Genomic DNA, 23,913 nt, shown 5'->3' with positions numbered 1-23,913 from the left:
AACAGAATACTTCTAAACAGATACGAGAGAGAGAGAGAGAGAGAGAGAGAGAGAGAGAGAGAGAGAGAGAGAGAGAGAGAGAGAGAGAGAGAGAGAGAGAACACACACCGGAGCTCAAGGCTTCACCGACGAAGTAAAAGGAACAAAAAAAAGGAAGAAAAACAGAAACTTGTAAGACGATAGATGAGAGAGAGAGAGAGAGAGAGAGAGAGAGAGAGAGAGAGAGAGAGAGAGAACACACACACCGGAGCTCAAGGCTTCACCGACGAAGTAAAAGGAACAAAAAAAGGAAGGAAAACAGAAACTTGTAAGACGATAGATGAGAGAGAGAGAGAGAGAGAGAGAGAGAGAGAGAGAGAGAGAGAGAGAGAGAGAGAGAGAGCCCTGGCTCGTTTAAAATAACTACTTAGGCAGTGGAGAAGAGGAAGCGAGTCGTAAGCTTGGCAAGCGAACATTCAACTCGGCCCCGCGGAAGAGGAGTAGAGAAAACCAGATTGTGTCTTACTGGTGCCACAGTCACTTCCTGACCCCACTGGAAGGCAGTTGCCATTTCGGATTTAATAGATTTTTTTTAAACACTAATAAGTGTAAATTTGTTACGTTGAATACCTGAATACGTACGGTTAACTGATTGTTTGTTTCTCATGCACTGAAGATTTCTTTCAGATTTCCAAAGTCGAAATCAGAATTCTTCGTTTATAAATCGAGTGTCTATTGCGATATTAAACGAATAGCAATTTGTTTATAATGATTTGCCACTATCTGGACAAAACTAGACTCATATATGGAAATAAAATCATGTAATTTAGTTTAGACTGACTGTTAACAAAGATTTTGTGTGATCTTGAAAGAAACAGTGAACAAATCGTTTTATACAAGTTCGAACATCGTGAAGTAACTGCTAAAAGCCAAACAAAAGTTATTTGATCCAAGTGCATTTAGAAACCCGAGTGAGTGCCACTAAAGAGGTTGGGGGTTGAATACTAATCACTTCCTCTCCTTAGTTGAACCCGAGACAAGAAAAAGGTAAATAAAAGAAGAAGGAAGAATAACAGTAAGCTAAAGTCAAAGTCATTTCATCCAAATCGAACGAACTGAAGTGCGGCTGTGTTAATAACTCGCGGTCCAATATGGTCCTCGACACAAAGTTTGGGTAAGTTGTTCTTAATAAATGTTTATAAAATTATATTTTGGTTTTTGGATGATTTTTCGTTTCACTCAGAAAACAAGGGTTTTCAAGTTGTGGTGGCCTATTGGTAACGTCCTTGCCTGATGATCGCCAGACTGGGGTTCGAGTCCCGCTCAAACTCGATAGTTCCTTTGGTCACTGTAACCTCACCATCCTTGTGAGTTAAAGATGGGGATTTGGGGGAGCCTATAGGTTTACCTGTTGAGTCACCAGCAGTCATTATCTGGCACTCCTCGGTCCTAGGTTGGGTGGAGAATTGGCTCGGGCGCTGATCATATGTATATAATGTCAGTCTCTAGGGCATTGTCCCTTGCCTCTGCCATTCACGAGTGGCCTTTAAACCTTTAAACTGATGTCATTTCGAGCGTTTATTGTTGTTGGGATTAATTTTTGGTGTATCCCATCCGAAAGGTTAACAACAAGAATTAGAAAATACAAGTTTCCTGAGATTTTATCTTGAACTTACTTTTACTTACTTTACTTACTTTGATGGCTGCTTTTCCAGTCCCACACAGCAGGGGAACCCCACTCTCTACAGGACCTCCACTGTCGTTTTACCTTGTTCGTTCAGAGTATTTAACGTTTCATATCACGTACTCTTAATTTACTTTTGAATAGTCACTGTCAAAAGACTCATGAAATAAGAAAGTCTTCAGTTTCCTCTTGAAAGCCTTAATGACTTCAATCATTCGAATTTTTCAATATTCTTATGTTGTAACCAATTAAAGCAAAATTCCAAGGTTTTACAATAACATCTAACTGTTCATAAAAAAAATGATTAAATGATAATACTTTTCTTATGAAAAATAAAATAGAACCAAATAAATCTTCATGACAAAATATATTCATGTTTTCAAAAGCTGCATTGAAGTTAATACAACATCATAGATTGATAAAAAAAAAATTAAATATACACTGGTAATTAGTTCATATAAGCCAAGATAAACCTGCCCTTAAGAGGTATAACATCAGAAACAAGAGGGGCACTCAGTAGAGCGCAGAACTCCGCCACGGCAGCTTATTTCAGGACCTTTTGCTCTACCTTAACCTTGACCTTTGACCTTAACTTTTATTAATTGGCGTGGATTTCCATACACTCAAATATGAACCAAGTTTGAAGTCCAAACTTATGGTTGATTAAATGAAATGGACATTTTGCTTGACCGTTACCTTGCCCTTTGACCTTGACCTTCCAAAATTTAATGATTTCCAGATTTTTACAAAACAGCTAATCCCTGCAGGTTTCATTACTCTACGATTAAAATTGTGGTCAGGAAGCTGTTTACAAACAAACACACATAAACAAACACGCAAACACATAAATAGGGGGTAAAACATAACCAACCTCCTTCCAGCTTCATTGGCGCAAGTAATTTTTTTTTTTTTTTTATCAGCAATCGCGAAAGTGTACAAACAAGGGGTAAAACCTAACCTCCTTCCAACTTCGTTAGCGCAAGTCATTTTTTTTTTTTTATCAGAAATCACGAAAGTCCTTAAGAAAACTCAACCACCATTATTTCACTGTCTTTATAACTGACCCACGAGTCAGTTGACTCCTGGAAAATGCTAATTATTTATTGAAATCAGTATTGAGAACCGCATGGATTTCACTTCTTATGTAGGCAGCTGACGGCAAAGCTTTCTAGCACTCTCTTGAGTGATAAACTCGATTTGGTTTGCTATTTGCTGGTAAATAAATCATGGGGGTTACAGAGTCCGCTAATTATCCTAAAATTAAACTCGATTCCCCCTTTAATAGCTCATTGCTTCTCATCTAGTTTATATATATATCCTTATTTCTTTTCCCCATTGGGATATTTTTCCTTGTTTGAGCCCATGGGTTTATACGTCCTGCTTTTCTAACTAGGGTTGTAGCTTAGTTAATAATAATAATAATAATAATAATAATAATAATAATAATAATAATAATAATAATAATAATAAAGTCCATAGGAAATTATCTAGGCTTTGTGGAAGACCCAAAATTATGGCTAAGGGAAATGGGCATTGTTTGTCCAGAAAATTTTTCATTTGGTTCACCGTTATTTTGCATTTCATAGTCTGAAGCAGCTCCTGAACTTACGAATCTGGTCCTCTCAAACTGGTAATTACACTAATTATTAATGTTATTATTATTACTATTATTATTATTATCACTTGCAAAGCTGCAACCCTAGTTGGAAAACCAGGATGCTATAAGCCCAGGTGCGCCAACGGGGAAAATAGCTCAGTGAGGAAAGGAAACAAGGAAAAAATTAATTTTCAAAGAACAGTAACATTAAAATAGATATTTCCTATATAAACTCTAAAAACTTTAACAAAACAAGAGGAAGAGAAATAAGATAGAATAGTGAGCCCGAGTGTCACCTCAAGCAGTTCAAGCATTTCATCACAAACAGTTGGGCTCTCACCCACAAATTACAACATACATTCTCTATTAATTTTGATTTATTAGTATGTTGGGACTGAGTAAATCAATAGAAGATTCATTAGAAATGAAACTATAAGAGAGATTACTTGAGTGCCATATGTGGATAAGATTATGATGAAGGGTAGATGGAGATGGTTTGGGCATGCTCTTCGCACTCCCCAAGAGAGATTAGTTCACCAAACGTTCAGCTTGGCTCCATAAGGCACTAGAAGAGTTGGAAGACCCAGGCCTACATAGCTGAGGACTATGAAGCACGAAGTAGGAGATGATGAATGGAGAAGTATTGAATTAAAAGCTCAAGATAGAGACGACTGGTGAAATCTAACCGAGGCCCTTTGCGTCAGGAGGAGATAATGAGTATGTTGGGAATAACATATCTTCAGGAATTCTCTGATAGGAAAGGTTGAACATCCTTAAATGATTGCACCTACCACATTTTTCTGTTTCGATAATCTCTTTTTGTATTAGCTTTAAGGATCAAAACTTAAGAATAATATATTAATGAGAATTGCTTAAGTCACATAATCAGTAGATTAAAAAACAATGGTCTAAAAAATTATAGTCTCTATATATACAATATCATAGTAACGCGAAAACTCATAGCACAGACAGAAATTCAAAACATGGCAGTGAAAAAATTGAAAAAAATTCCTTAGAATAAGTCGATTGCTAAAAATATTAAACGACTTTCTCAATATGCCAATTTTCTGTGCGACTATGAAGCGGGAAATAGGAGATAATGATGGAGAAGTGTCAATTTAAAAGCACAAGATAGAGACGACTGGCGAAATCGAACCGTGGCCATTTGCGTCAATAGGCGTAGGAGGAGATGATGATGACCATGTATATATATATATATATATATATATATATATATATATATATACACATATATATATATGTATATATATGTATATATATACATACATACATATATATATATATATATATATATATATATATATATATATATATAAATATATATATACACACACACACACACACTGTTGTGCCATTTGCATGTGTCATGTGTTTAGGAGAGGGCTTTAGTATCAACTTACGAAGAAATGGCACTTAATCCATCAACTAAATCAGAATGACAGGAATAATGGAGTTTATGTTGATCCCGGGGAGAAGATACGCAGACGTTGTCATTTTATGCTTCGTAATCCACAGATGATAGCCAATACTAAGACATATATAGACTTTGCCCAATACCATTTGAGATGAGGTTGTTTGTCAAAAATGATATACTATTTTATGCTAAGAGAACAAAGGAAGAAACGACTGAAATCATTGAAATTGGTTAACATGGATGAAATTCCTGTGCAGTAATATGTCCACAACATGAGTCACTTCTTTTAGCAACACTGAGAGCTCAATGAGTAGTAATATGTACTTGATTCGTGGGAGAATTAACTTGGAATAATGGAGAGCAAAGCTATTTGGTAAAGAATACTAGGAAATTCCAAAATGCAGAACTTTCATAAAGCACAAAATTAAGTGATCTTAAGAAGACATATGATCCAGCGATTTATCGTTCACAAACACACACACACGTACATATATATATATATATATATATATATATATATATATATATATATATATATATAATTTATATATATATATATATATATATATATATATTCATATATACATATTTATATATATCACATGTATATACTATATATATACACACATATATATATATCACATATATATACTATATATATATATATATATATATATATATATATATATACACATATATATGCATGTATATATGTATATATATATATATATATATATATATATATATATATATATATATATATATATGTGTGTGTGTGTGTGTGTGTGTAAATTTATATTTATATATTATGCATAAAATACTGTTTTGTTTGTTATAAGTACAGCAGGAGAATATGCATAGGTTTAGGGTACATGCAAATGCTCTCTATAGAGAACTACACCATATTTATATAAGAGACTGGAATCTACGCTAATTAGTCAGTTACGTATATATATATATACATATACATACGTATATATACAGTATATGTATATGTGTATATATATATATATATATATATATATATATATATATATATATATATATATATATATATGTATATATATATACATACATATATATACATATATATATATAATGTGAGTGTAAAATTTTATTAAAAAGTAACCATGATAAAGACCTTGTTGAATTAAATATTTGTACCATTATAATGTAGATTAAATTTGCAGATTTTTTTTCCCTCGAATATTTCTGTATTAAAATCTCCTCCATTTCCAATCACTTAATATTTACTGTTTGCCTCACTCTAACATAAAATTAATTATCAATGAGTATGGACCAGTTAGTATAATGCACTGTGCCCTTCTGGGTTATACTTACACCACCACCAATATTCAACCGAGAATATCGATCAACATAATGTTAAGAGCCACGAAGGTTTAGGTTATCATTACGAGTTTAAAGGTTTATAGGTCACTCATGAATGGCAGAGACAAGGGACAGTGACATTTCCCTAGCAAGCAGGACAATGCCTTAGAGACTGACCATATAAACATATGATCAGCGCCCAAGCCTCCTTTCCCACCAAGCTAGGACCAGGGAGGGACAGGCAGTGACTGCCGATGACTAATTTTTTTTCTCTTATTCATATTATTTTTCGTAATATGCTTTTTTTTAAGAGGCTTGCGAACTGCTTCTTTGTTGTGAGAGTAAAACATTATATCAATGGTCCTATTCCCTCATGGCTCAATCTCTTTTTGACCTGTTCCGTTCCGTTCCGTTTTTGGGCGGAGGGATTCGCTTTTCCATCGGCACCTCCTTGGTTTTCTTCTTTATTCTAATTCTTCTATTTTCTTCTCTCTTTTTTTCCACATTTGATAAATATATTCTTTTCTTTTCTCTATTCCTTCTTTCTTGTTAAGAACTACAACACAGCAAGAACGTTGCGAACAAAAGGAATGGCTTCATCAGAGACGGACAATACTATGAGGGGAGAGGATATGTAACGGCTCCTCACCTATCCTTCTCCTTAGATTCCTAGACTGGGTTAAGTCTCTTAGGGGTAATATCACTCGCAGATATATTATACAGTAGGAAGCTACCGGAAGGACCTTCCATCAGGACGACATGGCTTGAGCCCAAAAATAGATTTTCCCTACGTCCAAATCCGTTTATTTACCCTTTAACCCCCAGGCTATTTGGAAATTTCCAACCCTAAACCCAAGGGGGTTATTTTTTTCCCCAGCACATTTTGCAGTATACTTTTTTTAAATTGCTCTAACGGCCTTAATTTTTGTCATAGAGAGGTCAGGTTGGTCTCATTCTCTTGGAAAATGCCTGAATTTTTTCAAAAAGTTATCAAAAATATGAAAAAAATAATTTTTATAGCATTTTTTTTTTTTGCAAGGACATTCCGGTACGTCCATGGGGGTAAAGGGATGGCTTTTGTGAAACGTACCAGTACGTCCTTTGGGGGTAAAAGGGTTTATTCATTTGACCTTAAATACCTTCTCCGCAAGGCTTCATGTCATCATTGTTTCACTCCTTTTGATGCTTGGTTGCCAATCGTGAGTGTGACGCGAGGCATAGTTTAACCCTCTTTGTAAACTCATCTCTAAATCTATTTGCCTGTGTCTACTTTCACATCCCATTAATGTTCTCCTCTTTTATCTTCTAACTTTGATGTGGAGAACATTTTTCTTAATTAGGGTCTGTATATTAGGTACATTAAGCGTATCTAAGACAAGGTTATTGTTTGTCCTTCTTCTTGAGTTATGTTTAATGATAGTGAAATTAACCAATTTTCGGCGTTCAACTAATATATAAAGTGCTGATAATATTGGACACGTTAGATTATTAAACTAAATTTGGAAAATTTTACCACTCTTGTTGGACAGACTTTAATTCTCTTTACCTCAAAGTAATATAATTATTTTACAGTTCTTGATTTTTTTTTTCAAAATAATTAGATGCTATTTTTTTTTTATTTGACTTTTCATTTTCCTTCTGTCGTAGGTTGTTGAATAAATACCTTCATTTTCTATTGAAATTGGTGTACGATAAGTAAAGTGTTAGTTTTTAAATATTAATACGCAAATATTCAAATAAGGGTTATGAACACACGAGAGCTAAATCTCAAGTTATCCAACTTTAGAATTGTTAAATTTATCATTTTCTATATTTTTCAAAAAAATTTATCGAGCTTCATATTTTCTTTCTAGTATTGTTCTAAAAACTCTGTTTGTCAGCCACTGTTGTGAATTCTTATATGCTTCAAAATATTGATCTTGCTGATGTCTACAAAACGATAGATGTCAAAAATACATTTCCCTTATATCCAGTTAGATATAAATGGTAGTGGCGTTCAAATTGATTTAATAGCTCCGAGGAAATGGAATATCCCCTTTCAAGATTTCTCAGGCTTGTAGCTCATCATAGAGAACAATTCTTCTTCACCCAAGGGGTTAACTACAGTACTGTAATTGTTCATTGGCTACTTTCTCTTGGTAAGGGTAGAAGAGACTCTTTAGCTATGGTTAGCAGCTCTTCTAGGAGAAAGACACTCCAAAATCAAACCATTGTTCTCTAGTCTTGGGTAGTGCCATAACGTCTGCCATGGTCTTCCACTGTCTTGGGTTAGATATCTCTTGCTTGAGGGTACACTCGGGCACACTATTCTATCTTATTTCTCTTCCTCTGGTTTTGTTAAAGTTTTTATAGTTTATTTAAGAAATATTTATTTCAATGTTGTTACTGTTCATAAGATATTTAATTTTTCCTTGTTTCCTTTCCTCACTGGGCTATTTTCCCTGTTGGAGCCCCTGGGCTTATAGCATCCTGCTTTTCCAATTAGGGTTGTAGCCTAGCAAGTAATAATGATAATAATAATAATAATAATAGTTTACCGCTTCGATTCAATGTACAACAGGTATTACAATATCTGAAGGTTCTGTAATACACGCACAAAAAAAAAAAAAAAAAAAAAAAAAAAAAAAAAAAAAAAAAACAATGCTCGTACAAATAAATATGAAAGCTCTTTTTCTTTCAAGTAGCTCGCAAAGTAACTGTTCTGTAAAGATTGCCTTGCCTTATGCAAAACACGGGCTCTTGCGTTGGCAGCCCGTAAGTGAATGTAATTGTAATTTACTTTAATTTACTTTGAAAGAAGGAATCAAAGTAACTGTCATTGGACTTCGATCAGCCTAAACAACAAAAGCCATTGAATTCAACACACGCTAATTACCTTCGTCAACGAAGTTGAAAGGAGGTTATGTTTTACCTCCTTGTTTGTGTTGGTTTGTGTGTGTTTGTTTGTGAACAGCTTCCTGGCTAAAATTTTAATCGTAGAATAATGAAACTTGCAGGGATTAAGTGTTATGTAAAAAGCTGGTAATTAATAAATTTTGGAAGGACGAGGTCAAATAAAAATAGTGACTGTATTTGAAAAGGGATTTAAATAATGAACAAAAGAACTTTTTAATCAAAACAAACAATATAATTATTTCATGTCCTTTCAAGGAAACAAGTATGCACACACCTTGCACTTGCGCAAACATTTCTACGCACTTTCAGATTTTCTGTCTATATGCTACCCTTGACACATCTCACCTTTTTTTTTCTTAAATGTACCTAAATGTGATTCACATAATCGCCAGCATACCCCTCCCTTTTGCATTCTCTGCAAGTGTGCCTTTTACCCTATTCCATGGATGATATTACTAAGTGATTGGTGTTTTGAGGGTTTAAAAATCTTCTAGTTGAATCATAAATATGCTGGTAGGTATACGAGAACTCTTTCCAGTGCGAATATATTTTGAAATATATTATTTTCTTACCCATTTTTTTTCTTTAATCTGTAGGGAAGAGTTCATTATCCCATTAAGCTATGAGAATTTTTTTTTTTTTTTTTTTTTTTTTTTTTTTTTTTTTTTTTTTTTTTTTTTTGTGGAGATGGGTAACTGGCAGGTAACTACTGTAAGTAGATGTTTCCTTTCTGTAGAAGTTTCCCTCATCTTTCCCCTAAAATCCCTGAAAATTTTCCTTGCTCCTTCTTGCCCAAATAAGACCTTCCTCTTCTCTGCCATGATTTTTACTTTAATCATAGAACAGATCAAGTCCTTTGCTTCTTGTTATTTGCCGAAAATTTCAGTTATTATTATTATTATTATTATTATTATCATTATTATTATTATTATTATTATTTGCTAAGCTACAACCCTAGTTGAAAAAGCAAGAAGCTATGAGCCCGAGGGCTCCAACAGGGAAAATAGCCTAGTTCGAAAAAGAAATAAGGAAATAAATATACAATATAGGCTATATGTAGTTATGAATAACAATATGAAATATCTTAAGATTATTAACAAGATTAAAATAGATCAGTCATATATTAACAATAAAGAGAGAATAGTGTGCATAAGAACTCTAACCCCAGACAGTGGAAGACCACGGTACAGAGGCTATGGCACTTACCCAAGAGAACAATGGTTTGATTTTGGAGTTTCCTTCTCCTAGATGAATTTCTTACCGTAGCTGGAGAGTATCTTAATAATTAGAATTTATTTTGACCAGACTTCAATGAAAAGAAACAACTGAAAGTAAAAGGAGCTAAATGCATTCAATAAACCTAAAAGAAATATCTTCTCTAAAGTCTGAGGGCCAAGTAAATTTTGGGGGTAAATTAGGAGAGAAAGAAATACAGGATAACGAAAAGGTCGACATTCTCTTTGCTGTGCAGTTAGAGATGCAGCCACGAGCTTGACCAAAATAGCTGAGGTACTCTTATTTTAAGACTGCGTTTCTACGAAAGCATGGCTGTTCTTAATATCTGAAAAACCTGTGGCTAATCTGGGCACGTGGGCTCGAAGTCAGAAACATTTTTTTTTTTTTCGCTTCCTATGATAGAATTTAGAGATTAATTCTAGTCAGTGTAACTAAATGGTTTTCAATATGCTTTATGATAATTGTATTTTCTAAATTATGCTTGAACTACAAGAATAAGTATGAAATCAAGCAATATATAGCTGTGCTCGTGGAACTAGTTCTAAAATATTTAAACTAAGATCTCTTAAGATTTTTTTCTATTTCGTTTAAAATTTTAGCGATTAATTCTAGTCACTGTAACTAAAAGGTTTTCGATATTCTTTATGGTAGTTGTATTTTCTAAATTATACTTGAATTACAAGGATAAGATTGAAATCAAACAAAAGGAGAATAAGTATAACTGGGCTCATGAATCTAATTCCAAAATATTTAGACTTAGACCTGTTAGGATTTTGTTCTATTTCGTTTAAGCTTTTATAGATTCCTTTATTGCCCTTTTATCTTTTGAATCCTGCTACTAAATCATTATTATTATTATTATTATTATTATTATCATTATTATTATTATTATTACTTGCTAAGCTACAACCCTAGTTGGTAAAGCAGGATGCTATAAGCCCAGGGGCTCCAACAGAGAAAATAGCTCAGTGAGGAAAGGCAACAAGGAAAAATAAAATATTTTAAGAAGTACAACAATATTGAAGTAAATATCACTTTTTAAACTATAAAAACTTTTACAAAACAAGAGGAAGAGAAATAAGATATAAGATAAAACAGTGTGCCCGCGTGTACCCTCAAGCAAGAGAACTCCAACCCAAGACATTGGAAGACCATGGTACAGAGGCTATGGCGCTACCCAAGACTAGAGAACAATGGTTTGATTTTGGAGTGTCCTTCTCCTAGAAGAGCTGCTTACCATTTAACTCATACATTAACTTTCAGTGGTCCATCAAATTCTAATAACACTGCAAAAGCCGAGTGGCTTCCTTTTACTAGAGCACTTTTTGTGAACATCTGAATGTTCGTAGAAGAATTTCTTCATGAAATCTGTACACATACTTTCTCCCAGCATTAAAGAACTCAACTTCTTTATTCTTAATCTTGTTATTTTTTTTTTTTTTTTTTTTTTTTTTTAGATCTTACTTTTATCTAGTAAATACTTTCAACTATCTTCCTCAATCACAGCTGCTGGGGCCCTTCACCATAATCTAATAACAGAAGATCGTTTGGCAAGACAGTAACAAGGGTGTCTGACACTGTGGCCAATAGTGCACTTTTACCACGCCGTTTTCTGGTCTCCTTGTAGTCACGTGTTCTTTTGCTCATTATCTAAATCCTTTTTTCAAATACTTTACAATCACTACTTTCGCAACGATAGAACATTTGTGGCATTCAGATGCCGAAAGCTCTGCTAATAGATAGCTTTTCAAAAAAAAAAAAAAAAAAAAAAAAAAAAAAACTATTCATCATCTGACCACATTTCACCTTTACAGGCTGCCAACGCAAGAACCGGTGTCTTGCTATATGCCAGCCAATCTGAAACGAACGAATGAACAACCGGCCAAATATTCTTGCATCATTACACCTGTCATCTTATCAAAACTAATTTCTTATGGTATTTGATCTCACAAAAGGTTTAATCACTTCTCTTAAAGGAACAGAGTATCTATGGAAATCTATTAAGTAAATCAAGCATTAGAAGAATTATCTCTCAGTGGTCTTCTGTATTCTCTTTCTCTCCTACCTCATCGGATGCATACATTTTCCACCAGACTACTGAGAACATTTATTACACTCTCACCATTACGATAATTAGTAAGACAAATATAATGCCAGATTTCTCAGCTCCTGTACCATACACGCTTTGAGGTGGACATTCTCTTTGGTGTTATTGTAAAAAAAAAAAAAAAAAAAAAAAAAAAAAAAAGTACGAGGATTGATTGATTGATTAATTTGGAGTGTTCTGGCATCCTGACATCTAGGGTCATTGATAAGTACGAGGACACGACGTTTTCAATAGGCTACTACGAACCAAATCCTTTACAACCACCCCCCCCCCTTTTTTTTTTTTTTTTTTTTTGCTGTGTTTACCTTAGATAGCATTAAACAATAATGAGCCCTTTATCCCTTGTCTCAACCATTCAATAATTCAGATGAGTATACACGGAGAAGTAGTTTATTTGTCACTTCCAAGCATCCTAAAGCTGTGAAATAGAAGTGAATGACCCCTTGAGTTCTTTTCCTAAATTTTCTTCTATGCACCCATCCATCTTAAGAGAGCAAATATTGGCTTAACCTTCGTTGTAAAGACGTCTCTTTCATTCAAACCTTATCGGTTTATTTTAGTCGACCTTTAACTGAAGCCGTTACGCCCTTAGTCCCTGGCTCATGTTCGAGATGCAATTCCAATTTGCCACCTATGTTGTTTATCCTCCACATGGATTTTGTTAAGCGTCGAACAGTCAGAGATGGTGGAGATTGATTGATTAATTGATCTGAGATTTTCTGGCAAGGATTGGACTAGATTGGTGATAGGAATTTAGCAGACCTAGAGTATGCTGAGGATGCTGTCCTTGTTAGCAGAACACCACAGGATTTGCAAAGCTTGCCTACCAGAATGCATGAAATATCATTCGAGGTTGGGCTGAAGATAAATAGAAGAGAGATAGAGATGATGAGAACGGAGTATGCAATGGAAGATGAAATATCATTAGAAGGAGAAAGGATTAGTGAGGTAGAATCATTTAAGTATTTAGGAATAATGATCACCAATACAGGGTCTTTAGAATTAGAGTATAGAGAAAGATTGAAAAAAGCAAATCAGACAATGGGTAGGTTATGCAAAATTTGGAAATCAAATCGCCTGACATTACATATGTAAATCAGACTACTGTATATATCAGTTTAGTAAGATCGGTGTTACTCTATGGACATGAGTCATGGTATGACAATGAAAGACTCTCCAATAGATTTAGTAGATTTTAGAACAGAGCCATCAGAAGGATATTGGGATTTAAATGACAGAATAGAATTAGAAATGAAACTATAAGAGATATTACTCGAGTGCCATATGTGGATGAGATCATGATGAGGGATAGATGGCGATGGTTTGGGTATGCTCTTTGCACTTCCCAAGAGAGAATAGTTCACCAAACGTTTAGTTGGGCTCCACGAGGCACTAGAAGAGTTGGAAGACCCAGGCCTACATGGTTGAGGAATATGAAGCGTGAAGTAGGATATTATGAATGGAGAAGTATTAAATTAAAAGCTCAAGATAGAGACGACTGGCGAAATCTAACCGATGCCTTTACGTCAACAGGCGTAGGAGATGATGATTATTATTATTATTATTATTATTATTATTATTATTATTACTTGCTAAGCTACAAACCTAGTTGGAAAAGCAAGAAGCTTTAATCCCAAGGGCTTCAATAGGAAAAATAGCCCATTGAGGAAAGGAAATAAGGAAATAAATAAACAAAATGAGAAGTGATTAACGATTGAAATAAAATACTTTAAGAATATTAACAACATTAGAATAAATCTTCCATATTTAATTATAAAAACTAAAAAAAAAAAAAAGAATGAAGAGAAATGATATAGAACAGTGTGCCCGATATTACCCTCAAGCAAGAGAACTAATCCAAGACAGTGGAAGGCCATAGCACAGAGGCTATGGAACTACCCAAGACTAGAGAACAATGGTTTGATTTTGGAGTGTCCTTCTCCTAGAAGAGCTGCCTACCATAGCCAAAGAGTCTTCTACCTTTACCAAGAGGAAGAAGTAGCCAGTGAACATTTACAGTAAAATGCAGTCTGAATAAACTACAGAAGAAGTTAGGTCTCTTTCCATAACATCAAGGATTTTCTCGCCGAATTAGCATACATTATGTAAATATTTATAAAATTCTTCTTCTTCTTCTTTGTCTACAACTTTTCCCACTTCTATGTGGGGTCGATGTTTCTGGCCAGCGTCCTCCATCTACCTCTGTCCTACACCTCCTCACCGTTTAATCCCTTTGATCGAAGGTCATCCTTGATACAATCAACCCACCTTCGGTATATATTTATAAAATTTATGATGGAAAGATGCAAATATTTAAGCTGAAGTATTCAGAGCTTTGCATTTTTTCCTTTACTGTTTGTACCTTCGACCAATTACACAATTTCACGAAACCTCGATTAGGGTAATCCTTAAATGTGACGAATATCGTTTATCGTAAATGATAGAGGACCTATTGAAGTGTAGGTTTCGATAATTTATATCAGTCATACTATTTCCTTTAGTGCTAAATATTTTTACAGTTAATCACAATGACCAACACATTAGCTTCTTCATACTTAAGGTTAGTTATAATGCATAAACTTGTATATGAATATAAAAACTCATAATGCATACACACTATGTATGTAATTAAGGATATATGCATGCCAGTATTCTGCGATACAGAACATTTTTATTTACTTCCAACATTGACTGAATGATGATGAAAGCTGTTAGTGCCTCCTTCTAGTGCTTATTTCATAGCATACTAAATTTTTCTAGTAAATATCAATAAATTATTTTTTCTTATTACAATATTAAATACATAATATAGATGTTTTCGCAAAAAATAGTTTAAAGGCCACTCATGAAAGGCAGAGACAAGGGACAGTGACATTGCTCTATCAAGCAGGACAATGTCCTAGAGACAAACCATATATCATATGATCAGCGCCTAAGCCTCCTCTCCACCCAAGCTAGGACAAGGGAGAGCCGGGCAATGGCTGCTGATGACTCGGCAGATAGACGGTCCTATAGGCTCCCCTAAACCACCCATCCTTAGCTCACAAGGATGGTAAGGTTGCAGACCCTAAAGGAACTAACGAGACTGAGCGGAACTCGAACCCCTGTTTGGCTATCACCAGGCAGAGACGTTACCAATCAGGCCACAACAATGTCTGATAACTTTAGGAATCTTCACCATAAAATAAGACAATTTAATAAATGTTGAACTCAAGAGAGATGGCATAGGAAAGAGACAAATGGCATGAATTCATTGAGGCTTTATGCATCCCGTGGGTGCCAGAGGATTAAGTTAAGATAAGATAATAATAATAATAATAATAATAATAATAATAATAATAATAATAATAATAATAATAATAATAATAATAATAATAATAATAATAATAATATATTCAGTTCTGTTTTGTTTTCCAGGTTTTTATCTAAAGTTATTCTTTATTAAGCACACTCCAATTGACATCAATGACCACTGATGTTATGACGCCAGATGATTAACCAATCATTCATTCATTCATTCATTCATTTCTTTCAGGATGCGTTCTCCTGACAGAGACGATTTCAGTGGTCAGGCACGAGTGGCAGTCATTGGAAGCAAGGCAGTGGGGAAAACAGGTTAGTTTCATGATGAAAATCGATGAATCTCGTCCAAAAAAAATAAAATAGTTATAGTGTTGAGTATTTAACATTATATATCGGCAACTTGACTCCTAAATTATAATTATATAAAGTGAATTATATATATATATATATATATATATATATATATGTATATACATATATATATATATACATATACATATATATGCATATATATATATATGTATATATATATATATATATACATATACATATATATATGCATATATATGCGTGTGTGTAAATATGTGTGTATACATATATATGCATTCGCACAAACACACACACGCGTATATATATATATATATATATATATATATATATATATATATATATATATATATATATATATATATATATTTATATATATACATATATATACAGTATATATATATATATATATATATATATATACTTTATATATATATCCATGTGTGTGATTATTTATATAAATATATATATATATATATATATATATATATATATATATATATATATATATATATAGCGTGTCCGTTCCCTTTGAATTCTTTCCTGAATCTGAACAACAACTCTGGAGGGAAATTACCTTCGATAACATGCTTGAATTCATGACTGATGCAAGTGTCGGCTGCAGATATTTACAGTAATAACCTAAAATATGATAAAATATATATGAATCTTTTAGATTTCTTGTTTTAGAATTACAAGAGCTCATAAATACATTTGAAATCAATATTAATTGTACATCTCTCTTTCCCGCAATGAAACATACTTCAATATCTTTGCGTGTATGTGTGTATTTGTTTGTGTACATAAATCCTATACGTAAATGACACTCACAATGACAAGCCTCAAATGTTACATAGATCCATACAATTTTCTTTTAAACTTTTTCAACCCCGAGGTGTCAAGCTCACTTGCCTTGGTTATAAGAAAAAAAAAAGAAAAAAAAAAGAAAAAAAAAAAACCTTTCACTGTAGTTTTTATAAGTAATTAGATTGAAAACCTTACATCGTCTCACGGTTTGATTCTCAACTACTTTCTTATTTAAACTGTACTTTTATAATCAGGTGACATAGACCACCATCACCAATCTGCAGTTGGCCAACGTGGTGATGAAAACTTGCCAAACCCCGGACATGAATTGACACATCTGAGGCCTTTGTCCTGCAGTGGAATAGAAATCGTTACATTTGTTGTTGTTGTTGTTGTTCCTGTTGTTTATCTAGGCTCCGTCATTGGCATGTGCCCTTTTTAATTTAACCAAAGTAATCTGTGTAATCAACTCTCTCCAGAAAGGAAGGATCTATAAAAAAAAAAAACTAAATTTTTTTTAATGAGGCGCATTTGCACCGACTAGCAGTGGTGCCCTTTTAGCTCAGAAAAAGTTTCTTGCTACCTGATTGGTTAGAATTATCTTGTCCAACCAATCAGCGATCAGGAAACGTTTCGGAGCTAAAAGGGCACCACTGCCAGTCGGTGCAAATCAGCATCGCTAAAAAGAATTGACTAAAGGTGATATTTTCAAGAGAAAATTACAAGAGGAATATCATAAACGGCTTTTGCTTTGGTAATTATAAATATTACTAAAGCAATCAGCGATTGTAATTAATCGCGTGAGTAAAAGTGCTTCCTTCAAAGGCCTAAATTTGACCTAAATATTCCTTGATATAAGTAAATCACGTGAGAAAAATTAGTGCTTCCTTTGAAGACCTAAATTTTATTTGAATATTTCATATAATTTCTAATTTAGAATCTTTGTAACTAGTTTAATTACGTTCATTTCTAACTGAATCTTATGGAGAGGATGCTGTTCATTTATTAAAAAGTAAATTCGACGCAGAATGACTTTATATAAGCAAATCGTTTTGGTCGTATCCACTGCCTTATTCATCAGAGTTCCTACAAAGCTTTTCAATCACTAGAGGTATTTAGATTTTAGTTATTACCATTCATATTTTTGTATAAAATTTTTTATTACGATTGCTAGAACATATTATTTACTAATTTGATTACAAGTTAATTTTAGAAACTTTATTATTTATAATGGTACGCTTTTTTTTTAAAAGATAAGTAAGAGAGTAAGAGGATGATATCAGCGAGGCAATGCGAGAATCATGATCCAATAACTTATTGTCTGAAAATTCATATTTAAAAGTCTATCAGTCAGTTTTGTATGTTTGTTTACTTATATTTTTTACAAGCATTTAATTGTTGTGTATCTCTAGCATCTTTGTTTTTCAGCTCTGACCGTACGTTACCTAACGAAGAGATTCATCGGTGAATACCAGTCTGATACAGGTATGGGTTTGTGTTAATAAATGGAGGTTATTGGCACGAGTGGTAGGCGATTTTGAAATGACACACACAGTTTATTATTATTATTATTATTTTAATTTCTTGTCCAATTTCTCGATTCTTCGGACAATTCTTTTTTCAGGATTGCTACATTCAGCTAGCAAGTTGGCGAAGCTCATCAGGGTGAAGGATACAAATCAGCTGAATGTAGCAATCCTGAAAAAAGAATTGTCCGAAGAATCGAGAAATTGGACAAGAAATTGAATTCTGCCGATGCAGCCATAGTATTTAACTCCACCTGTTTGAAGGAGGGTCTCCTACCAAAACATTATTATTATTATTATTATTATTATTAGCTAAGCTGCAACCGTAGCTAGAAAAGCAAAATGCTACAAGCCTAAGGGCTCCAACAGGGAAAAAAGTCCAGCGAGGAAAGGAGTAGCTATAAAAAGATTTTAAACATCTTAATATCAGTAACAGCATCAAAATAGATCTGTCACGTATAACTATGAATAGAGACTTTTGTCAACCTGTTCAACGCAAAAACATTCACTGCTAGTTTGAACTTCTGAAGTTCCAGCAATTCAACAGCCAGATTATGAAGATCATTACGCAATCTGGTCACCGCTGGAATAAAACATCCAGAATACTGCGTAGTATTGAGCCTTGTGCTGAAGAAGGCAATTCTGTTAGAACTGAGTACATACCTATACTCAAATTTTTTTAATGAAGCACATTTGCACTGACTCGCAGCGTGCCCTTTTAGCTCGGAAAAATTTCCTGCATTCTGATTGGTTAGAATTATCTTCTCCAACCAATCAGCTAGCAGGAAACTTTTCCGAGCTAAAAAGGCACCCCTGTGAATCAGTGCAAATCTTCCTCACTAAAAAGAATTGACTATAGTACTATGTACAGGATGGTACAATCTGGGGATATCTGAGTGTAAAGGATGGACAGAATTATGAAAAATCCTACGCAACATGCATGAAAAAAAACTAACTGAACGACGGTGCGGGAGATTACTTTCACCATCAGAATTGAATAATAAAATAGACTGCAAGTTCTTCTCCAACAAATTAAAATGAGAATCAGTGGCTGAAGACCAGACAGGGGAACAATACTCGAAACAATCTCGAAAAAAAAAAAAAAAAAAAAATCACGAGAAATTTACAATAATTAAATTGATAAAGTGGTAAGTTTATAAATAAAAGATTAAAACTTCTACCTTTTCTAAATTCTGCTTGTTCATCTCTTAGCTTTTTATCAATCATTCTCTCTAACAAATTAAGATGAGAATCAGCGGCTGAAGACTAGGTAAGGGAACAATACTAGAAACAAGGTCGAACAAAAAAAAAAAAAAATCACAGAAGAAATTTACAAAAATTAAATTGATAAAGGGGAAAGTTTATTAATAACAGATGGAGCCTTAGTAGTTTGTTGGGACAGTGAGAAACCACATTTTACAGACACAAGAACATCACCTAACCTAATGTTTCCTACCTAACCTAACCTAACCAACCTAACCTTAGGTTCTCCCTTTAACCTAACCTAGGAGCCGTATCCATAGACTTACCCTGTCCCAACGAACTACATTCACCCCTAAAAGATTAAAAAGTCAGTGGATGTCTGGACACGCTTCTAAGATAATTAGTAGAAATAGAGGGTATAAATAATGCGTATCCTCATACCTGAGAATTCATGACAAGACTGTAATGAGAGACCTGGTATAGAGGTCACAAGGTTCAGTGTGATACGTAAATATGTTTGATTCAATGTGATAATAAAATAGGGGTCAATGGTTGAATTGCGGTTTAGCTCAGTTTAAATTGGTAATGAAATAGGGGTCAAGGATTTAATTATGGCTTTACTCATTTTGATATGATTATGAAATAGGGGTCAATAGTTTAATTGTGGTTTTATCCATATTTGGTAAATATTATATCATCGTTCCAGAAATAAATTCTTTGTTTCGTTTATTATCAAAACTATCTTGGTTTACTTGTTCTTTAAGTACTTTTGCAGTTTATTTGTAATTAGTCTCATATAAAAGCATTTTCAGTTTAATGATTATTATTATTATCATTATTATTAATTGCTAAGCTACAACCCTAGTTGGAAAAGCAATATACTATAAGCCCAGGGGCCACAACAGGGAAAATATCCCAGTAAGGAAAGGAAATAAGGAAAAATTAAATATTTTAAAAACAGTAACATTAAAATGAATATTTCCTATAAAAACTATGAAAACTTTAACAAAACAAGAGGAAAAGAAATAAAACAGAATAGTATATAGTGTGCCTGAGTGTACCCTCAAGCAAGAGAACTCTAACCCAAGACAGTGGAAGACCATGGTACAGAGGCTATGGATATTCAGTATAAGTCTAGCGGTATACGGCCATCACATATATATGAACATTATTAATCATGATTTTGATTAAAATGAGGAAAGTAAAATTTACGTTAGAATTTGTGAATGGAGAAGAGAAGAGTATGAGACATGGGCTCATATTTCCATGGGTGGAGGGGTACAAGAAGTCAGGATAGGAAAGTTCAAAGATGGATGTGAATTCTCTGTGGGGGTCTGATGTGCTCCTGGTGAACCTTTGTTGAAACTAGTGATTTGTAGGAAGTTTGATTTAGTCTATTCTTAAAGAACTGATTTACGGAAACCGCTTATATCAAAATAGTTATTTATATAGTACTTCTATTGTATGTAAATGCACTTTTGAATATAGCCTACATTGTAGTAGGCTATATAGAGATCACAAGCAAGCACGCATGAACACCTGAAATACACGCATGCTATATACCTATATGTATGTATGTGTGTATACATACATACATACATACATACATACATATATATATATATATATATATATATATATGTGTGTGTGTGTGTGTGTATTTATATACGTACAATAACACACACACACACACACACACACACACACACATATATATATATATATATATATATATATATATATACCATGTTCATATGAACTTCTTTGTATTTTTATCTATTTGTTCGTCTGACTGATTGTCAAAATAACTCCACGCAGCGTATCCAGGTATGATTTCATCAATAAATGATTTCTAATGAATGACATAACCTATCCTCAAAGAACTAATTCAAATATTTCCAACAATGTTGAGGAAATTTTATTAATTTTCTCCATTACCATGAAAACATATTTTTGTTTCTTTACTCCTCAATGACAGTTTCAAACTGACAATTCTCTTATAACTTTCCAGATATGATTTACAGAGCTACGATGCCAGTCGACGGTTCAAAGATCGCTTTGGAAATCCTAGACCTATCATCAAACTTGGTAAGAATCAGTGATTTCCCCTATATGATATCCCATCTTCCTGCTCTAGGTAAAACTTTAGTTTCACTCCTTGTTTATTACAGTATTGGTTTATGATAAAGTTAATCTTAGATCCTTTGGTTGGGGGGGGGGGATATTCTAGGTAATATTTCGATAGAGTCCCACCCAACAATTACCGCTTGCCAGTACATGGGTGCTTGATGTTTTTATTTTTTCGCTAGCGCACGGCGGAGCAAAAACCATTAGATTTTGGTAATATTTCGATAGAGTCCTAAACCATTAGATTTTGGTAATATTTCGATAAAGTCCTAAACCATTAGATTTTGGTAATATTTCGATAGAGTCCTTAATGGTTTTTGCTCCGCCGTGAGCTCGCTTCGCTCGCGGAAAAAAAAATCAAGCTTTTATGTACTGGCAAGCGGTAATAGTTGGGTAGGACCAAGTTGAAATATTGCCGTATTTTATTCATTTTTGTAATACCGTAATAGTGGTATTGTCAGGATAGATACTTGTCATAACATTACCCAAGGCTCATTGTCTAGATTTGCACTATTTAGTATGAGATCATCTTCAATCTCAATCTCTATTATTTTAAACATCCCAGTGCATTTTATAGAGGCTTGCTTCAAGAATGTTGTGCTGCTTATCTCTAAGTCTTATCAGAGCTATAATCTCTAAATTTTGAAGTGATTAATTCTCCACATTTTACAAAGTTACTTGACTCATAATCGTATAGAGAGACCAATCTCCAAAATATGTGTGAAGCAGTGGCTCTTTATATAAACTAAAACCTGAATTTTTTTTAGGTAGACCTGAGTTCAAATTTTGTAGGTGTGTGTGTGTGTGTGTGTGTGTGTGTGTGTGTAGATCGCCTTACCTTTGTAGGTGTGTGTATGTGTGTGTGTGTGTGTGTGTGTGTGTTTGTGTGTAGATTGCCTTACCTTGTGTAAGACACGGGCTCTTGCGTTGGCAGCCCCTAACCCACTTTTTTGTAGGATTAACGACTCCAACTTCTGTTGCGACCGTTAACTTGAAATTAATTTATAATAGTCAAATATAACAGCTTTGACAATATTTCTTTAACCCACAAAATAAAATACCTGTCGTTTGGCTGATGGTTCCAGGAATAACTTTCCATCATTTGTATGTCATTTCCAGGATGAGGTTGTTGTGCCAAGGGAGACCGTGGCTTGGGCAGAGGCGTGGCTCGTCGTCTACAGCATCATTTCCAGGGAGTCATTCAAAATAGCCGTGCGAGCAGTTGAAGCTGTAACCGCCGCTTGTGGCGGAGACCAGCCAAATCCACCAGTTCTGATTATGGCCAATAAGAAGGATCTGGAACATATAAGACAGGTGAGACTAAGGACACCAACTGTTTGGCAAACTAGATTTAGTTCTCATTTTGATGTGGAACATGAAAGAGTACTTGTGAGTTTAATATGTAAAACTTGGTAAATTTAGGAAAATAAGCTACAATGATTAGTAAATGGGTTTGTAGATATTACAACGATATAGCAAGGCATGACGACATTGTATTTTAAAGCGAATGGGGAAAAGTGATGAACATTTATATAATTTTTGTTTTCTGAAATCGATATACTGTATTTCTTAAAGCAATGCGGAGAGAGGTTTGATCTGAGAATTGTGTTGAGCTCATAGAGATGGCACAGGAAAGAGACATAATGTGTGAATTCATTGAGGCCCTATGTATCCCGTGGGTGCAAGAGGATTAAAAATAGTTCTTGTTCGTTTTTTTTTCTTTTCTTTTTTATTCCCCTGTCCAATTTAAATGGACCGTACACAATTCATTCCTCGTGTCGATTTAACTCTTTTTTGGATTTTTTGTTTTTTTATATTTTGTTCAATCATTCTTATGATAATTTACTGCGTTAGTTTTGACAATGTATGTTATATAGAGAGCTATTATCATGGTTGTTGGTAGTATCAGCAGAAAACTCTCGGTCCCTAGTCAAAGATAACGTCTTAACACATTCTAATATTCTACGATAAACTAATTCCTCTCTACTGCTAGGAAAAAAAATATATTTCTAAACCTAACACTTAAACTTAACTATTTAAGGATTGTTGTGGTCTATTGGAAACGTCTCTACTGGACAGGAGATAGAGTCGCGCTCAAACTCGGTAGTTTCTTTTAGTGTCTGCAACCTCACCATCCTTGTGAGCTAAGAATAGGGGGTTTAGGGGGAGCCTGGTCAACCTGCTGAGTCATCAGCCGCTATTATTTGGCTCTCCCTGGTCCTAACTTAGGTGGAGAGTGGGCTTGTGCTCTGATCATATAGATATATGGTCACTCTGTAGGTCATTGTCCGGCTAGGGCATTGTCACTACTGTAGTCCCTTCCCTCTTTCATAAGGGACTTTAAACTTTTAATTTAAT

At 34.0% G+C, this 23,913-nt stretch overlaps 1 protein-coding gene across 1 annotated transcript in view; it reads left to right on the top strand.

Annotated features, from left to right (window-relative positions):
• Positions 1-439: 439 nt before the first annotated feature.
• LOC137631180 (ras-related and estrogen-regulated growth inhibitor-like protein) overlaps positions 440-23,913 on the top strand; it is a 34,809-nt gene continuing 11,335 nt past the window's right edge. The window contains exons 1-5 of the mRNA XM_068362907.1: positions 440-1,153; positions 15,798-15,877; positions 18,128-18,184; positions 21,440-21,516; positions 22,675-22,869. Of these exons, the coding sequence (XP_068219008.1) occupies positions 1,131-1,153; positions 15,798-15,877; positions 18,128-18,184; positions 21,440-21,516; positions 22,675-22,869 (432 nt within the window). The 5' untranslated portion in view covers positions 440-1,130. The remainder of the gene's footprint in view (positions 1,154-15,797; positions 15,878-18,127; positions 18,185-21,439; positions 21,517-22,674; positions 22,870-23,913) is intronic.

This window comes from Palaemon carinicauda, chromosome 39 (assembly GCF_036898095.1).
Source record: "Palaemon carinicauda isolate YSFRI2023 chromosome 39, ASM3689809v2, whole genome shotgun sequence".
NCBI lineage: Eukaryota > Metazoa > Arthropoda > Malacostraca > Decapoda > Palaemonidae > Palaemon > Palaemon carinicauda.
This window is presented reverse-complemented; position numbering and strand designations above follow the sequence as displayed.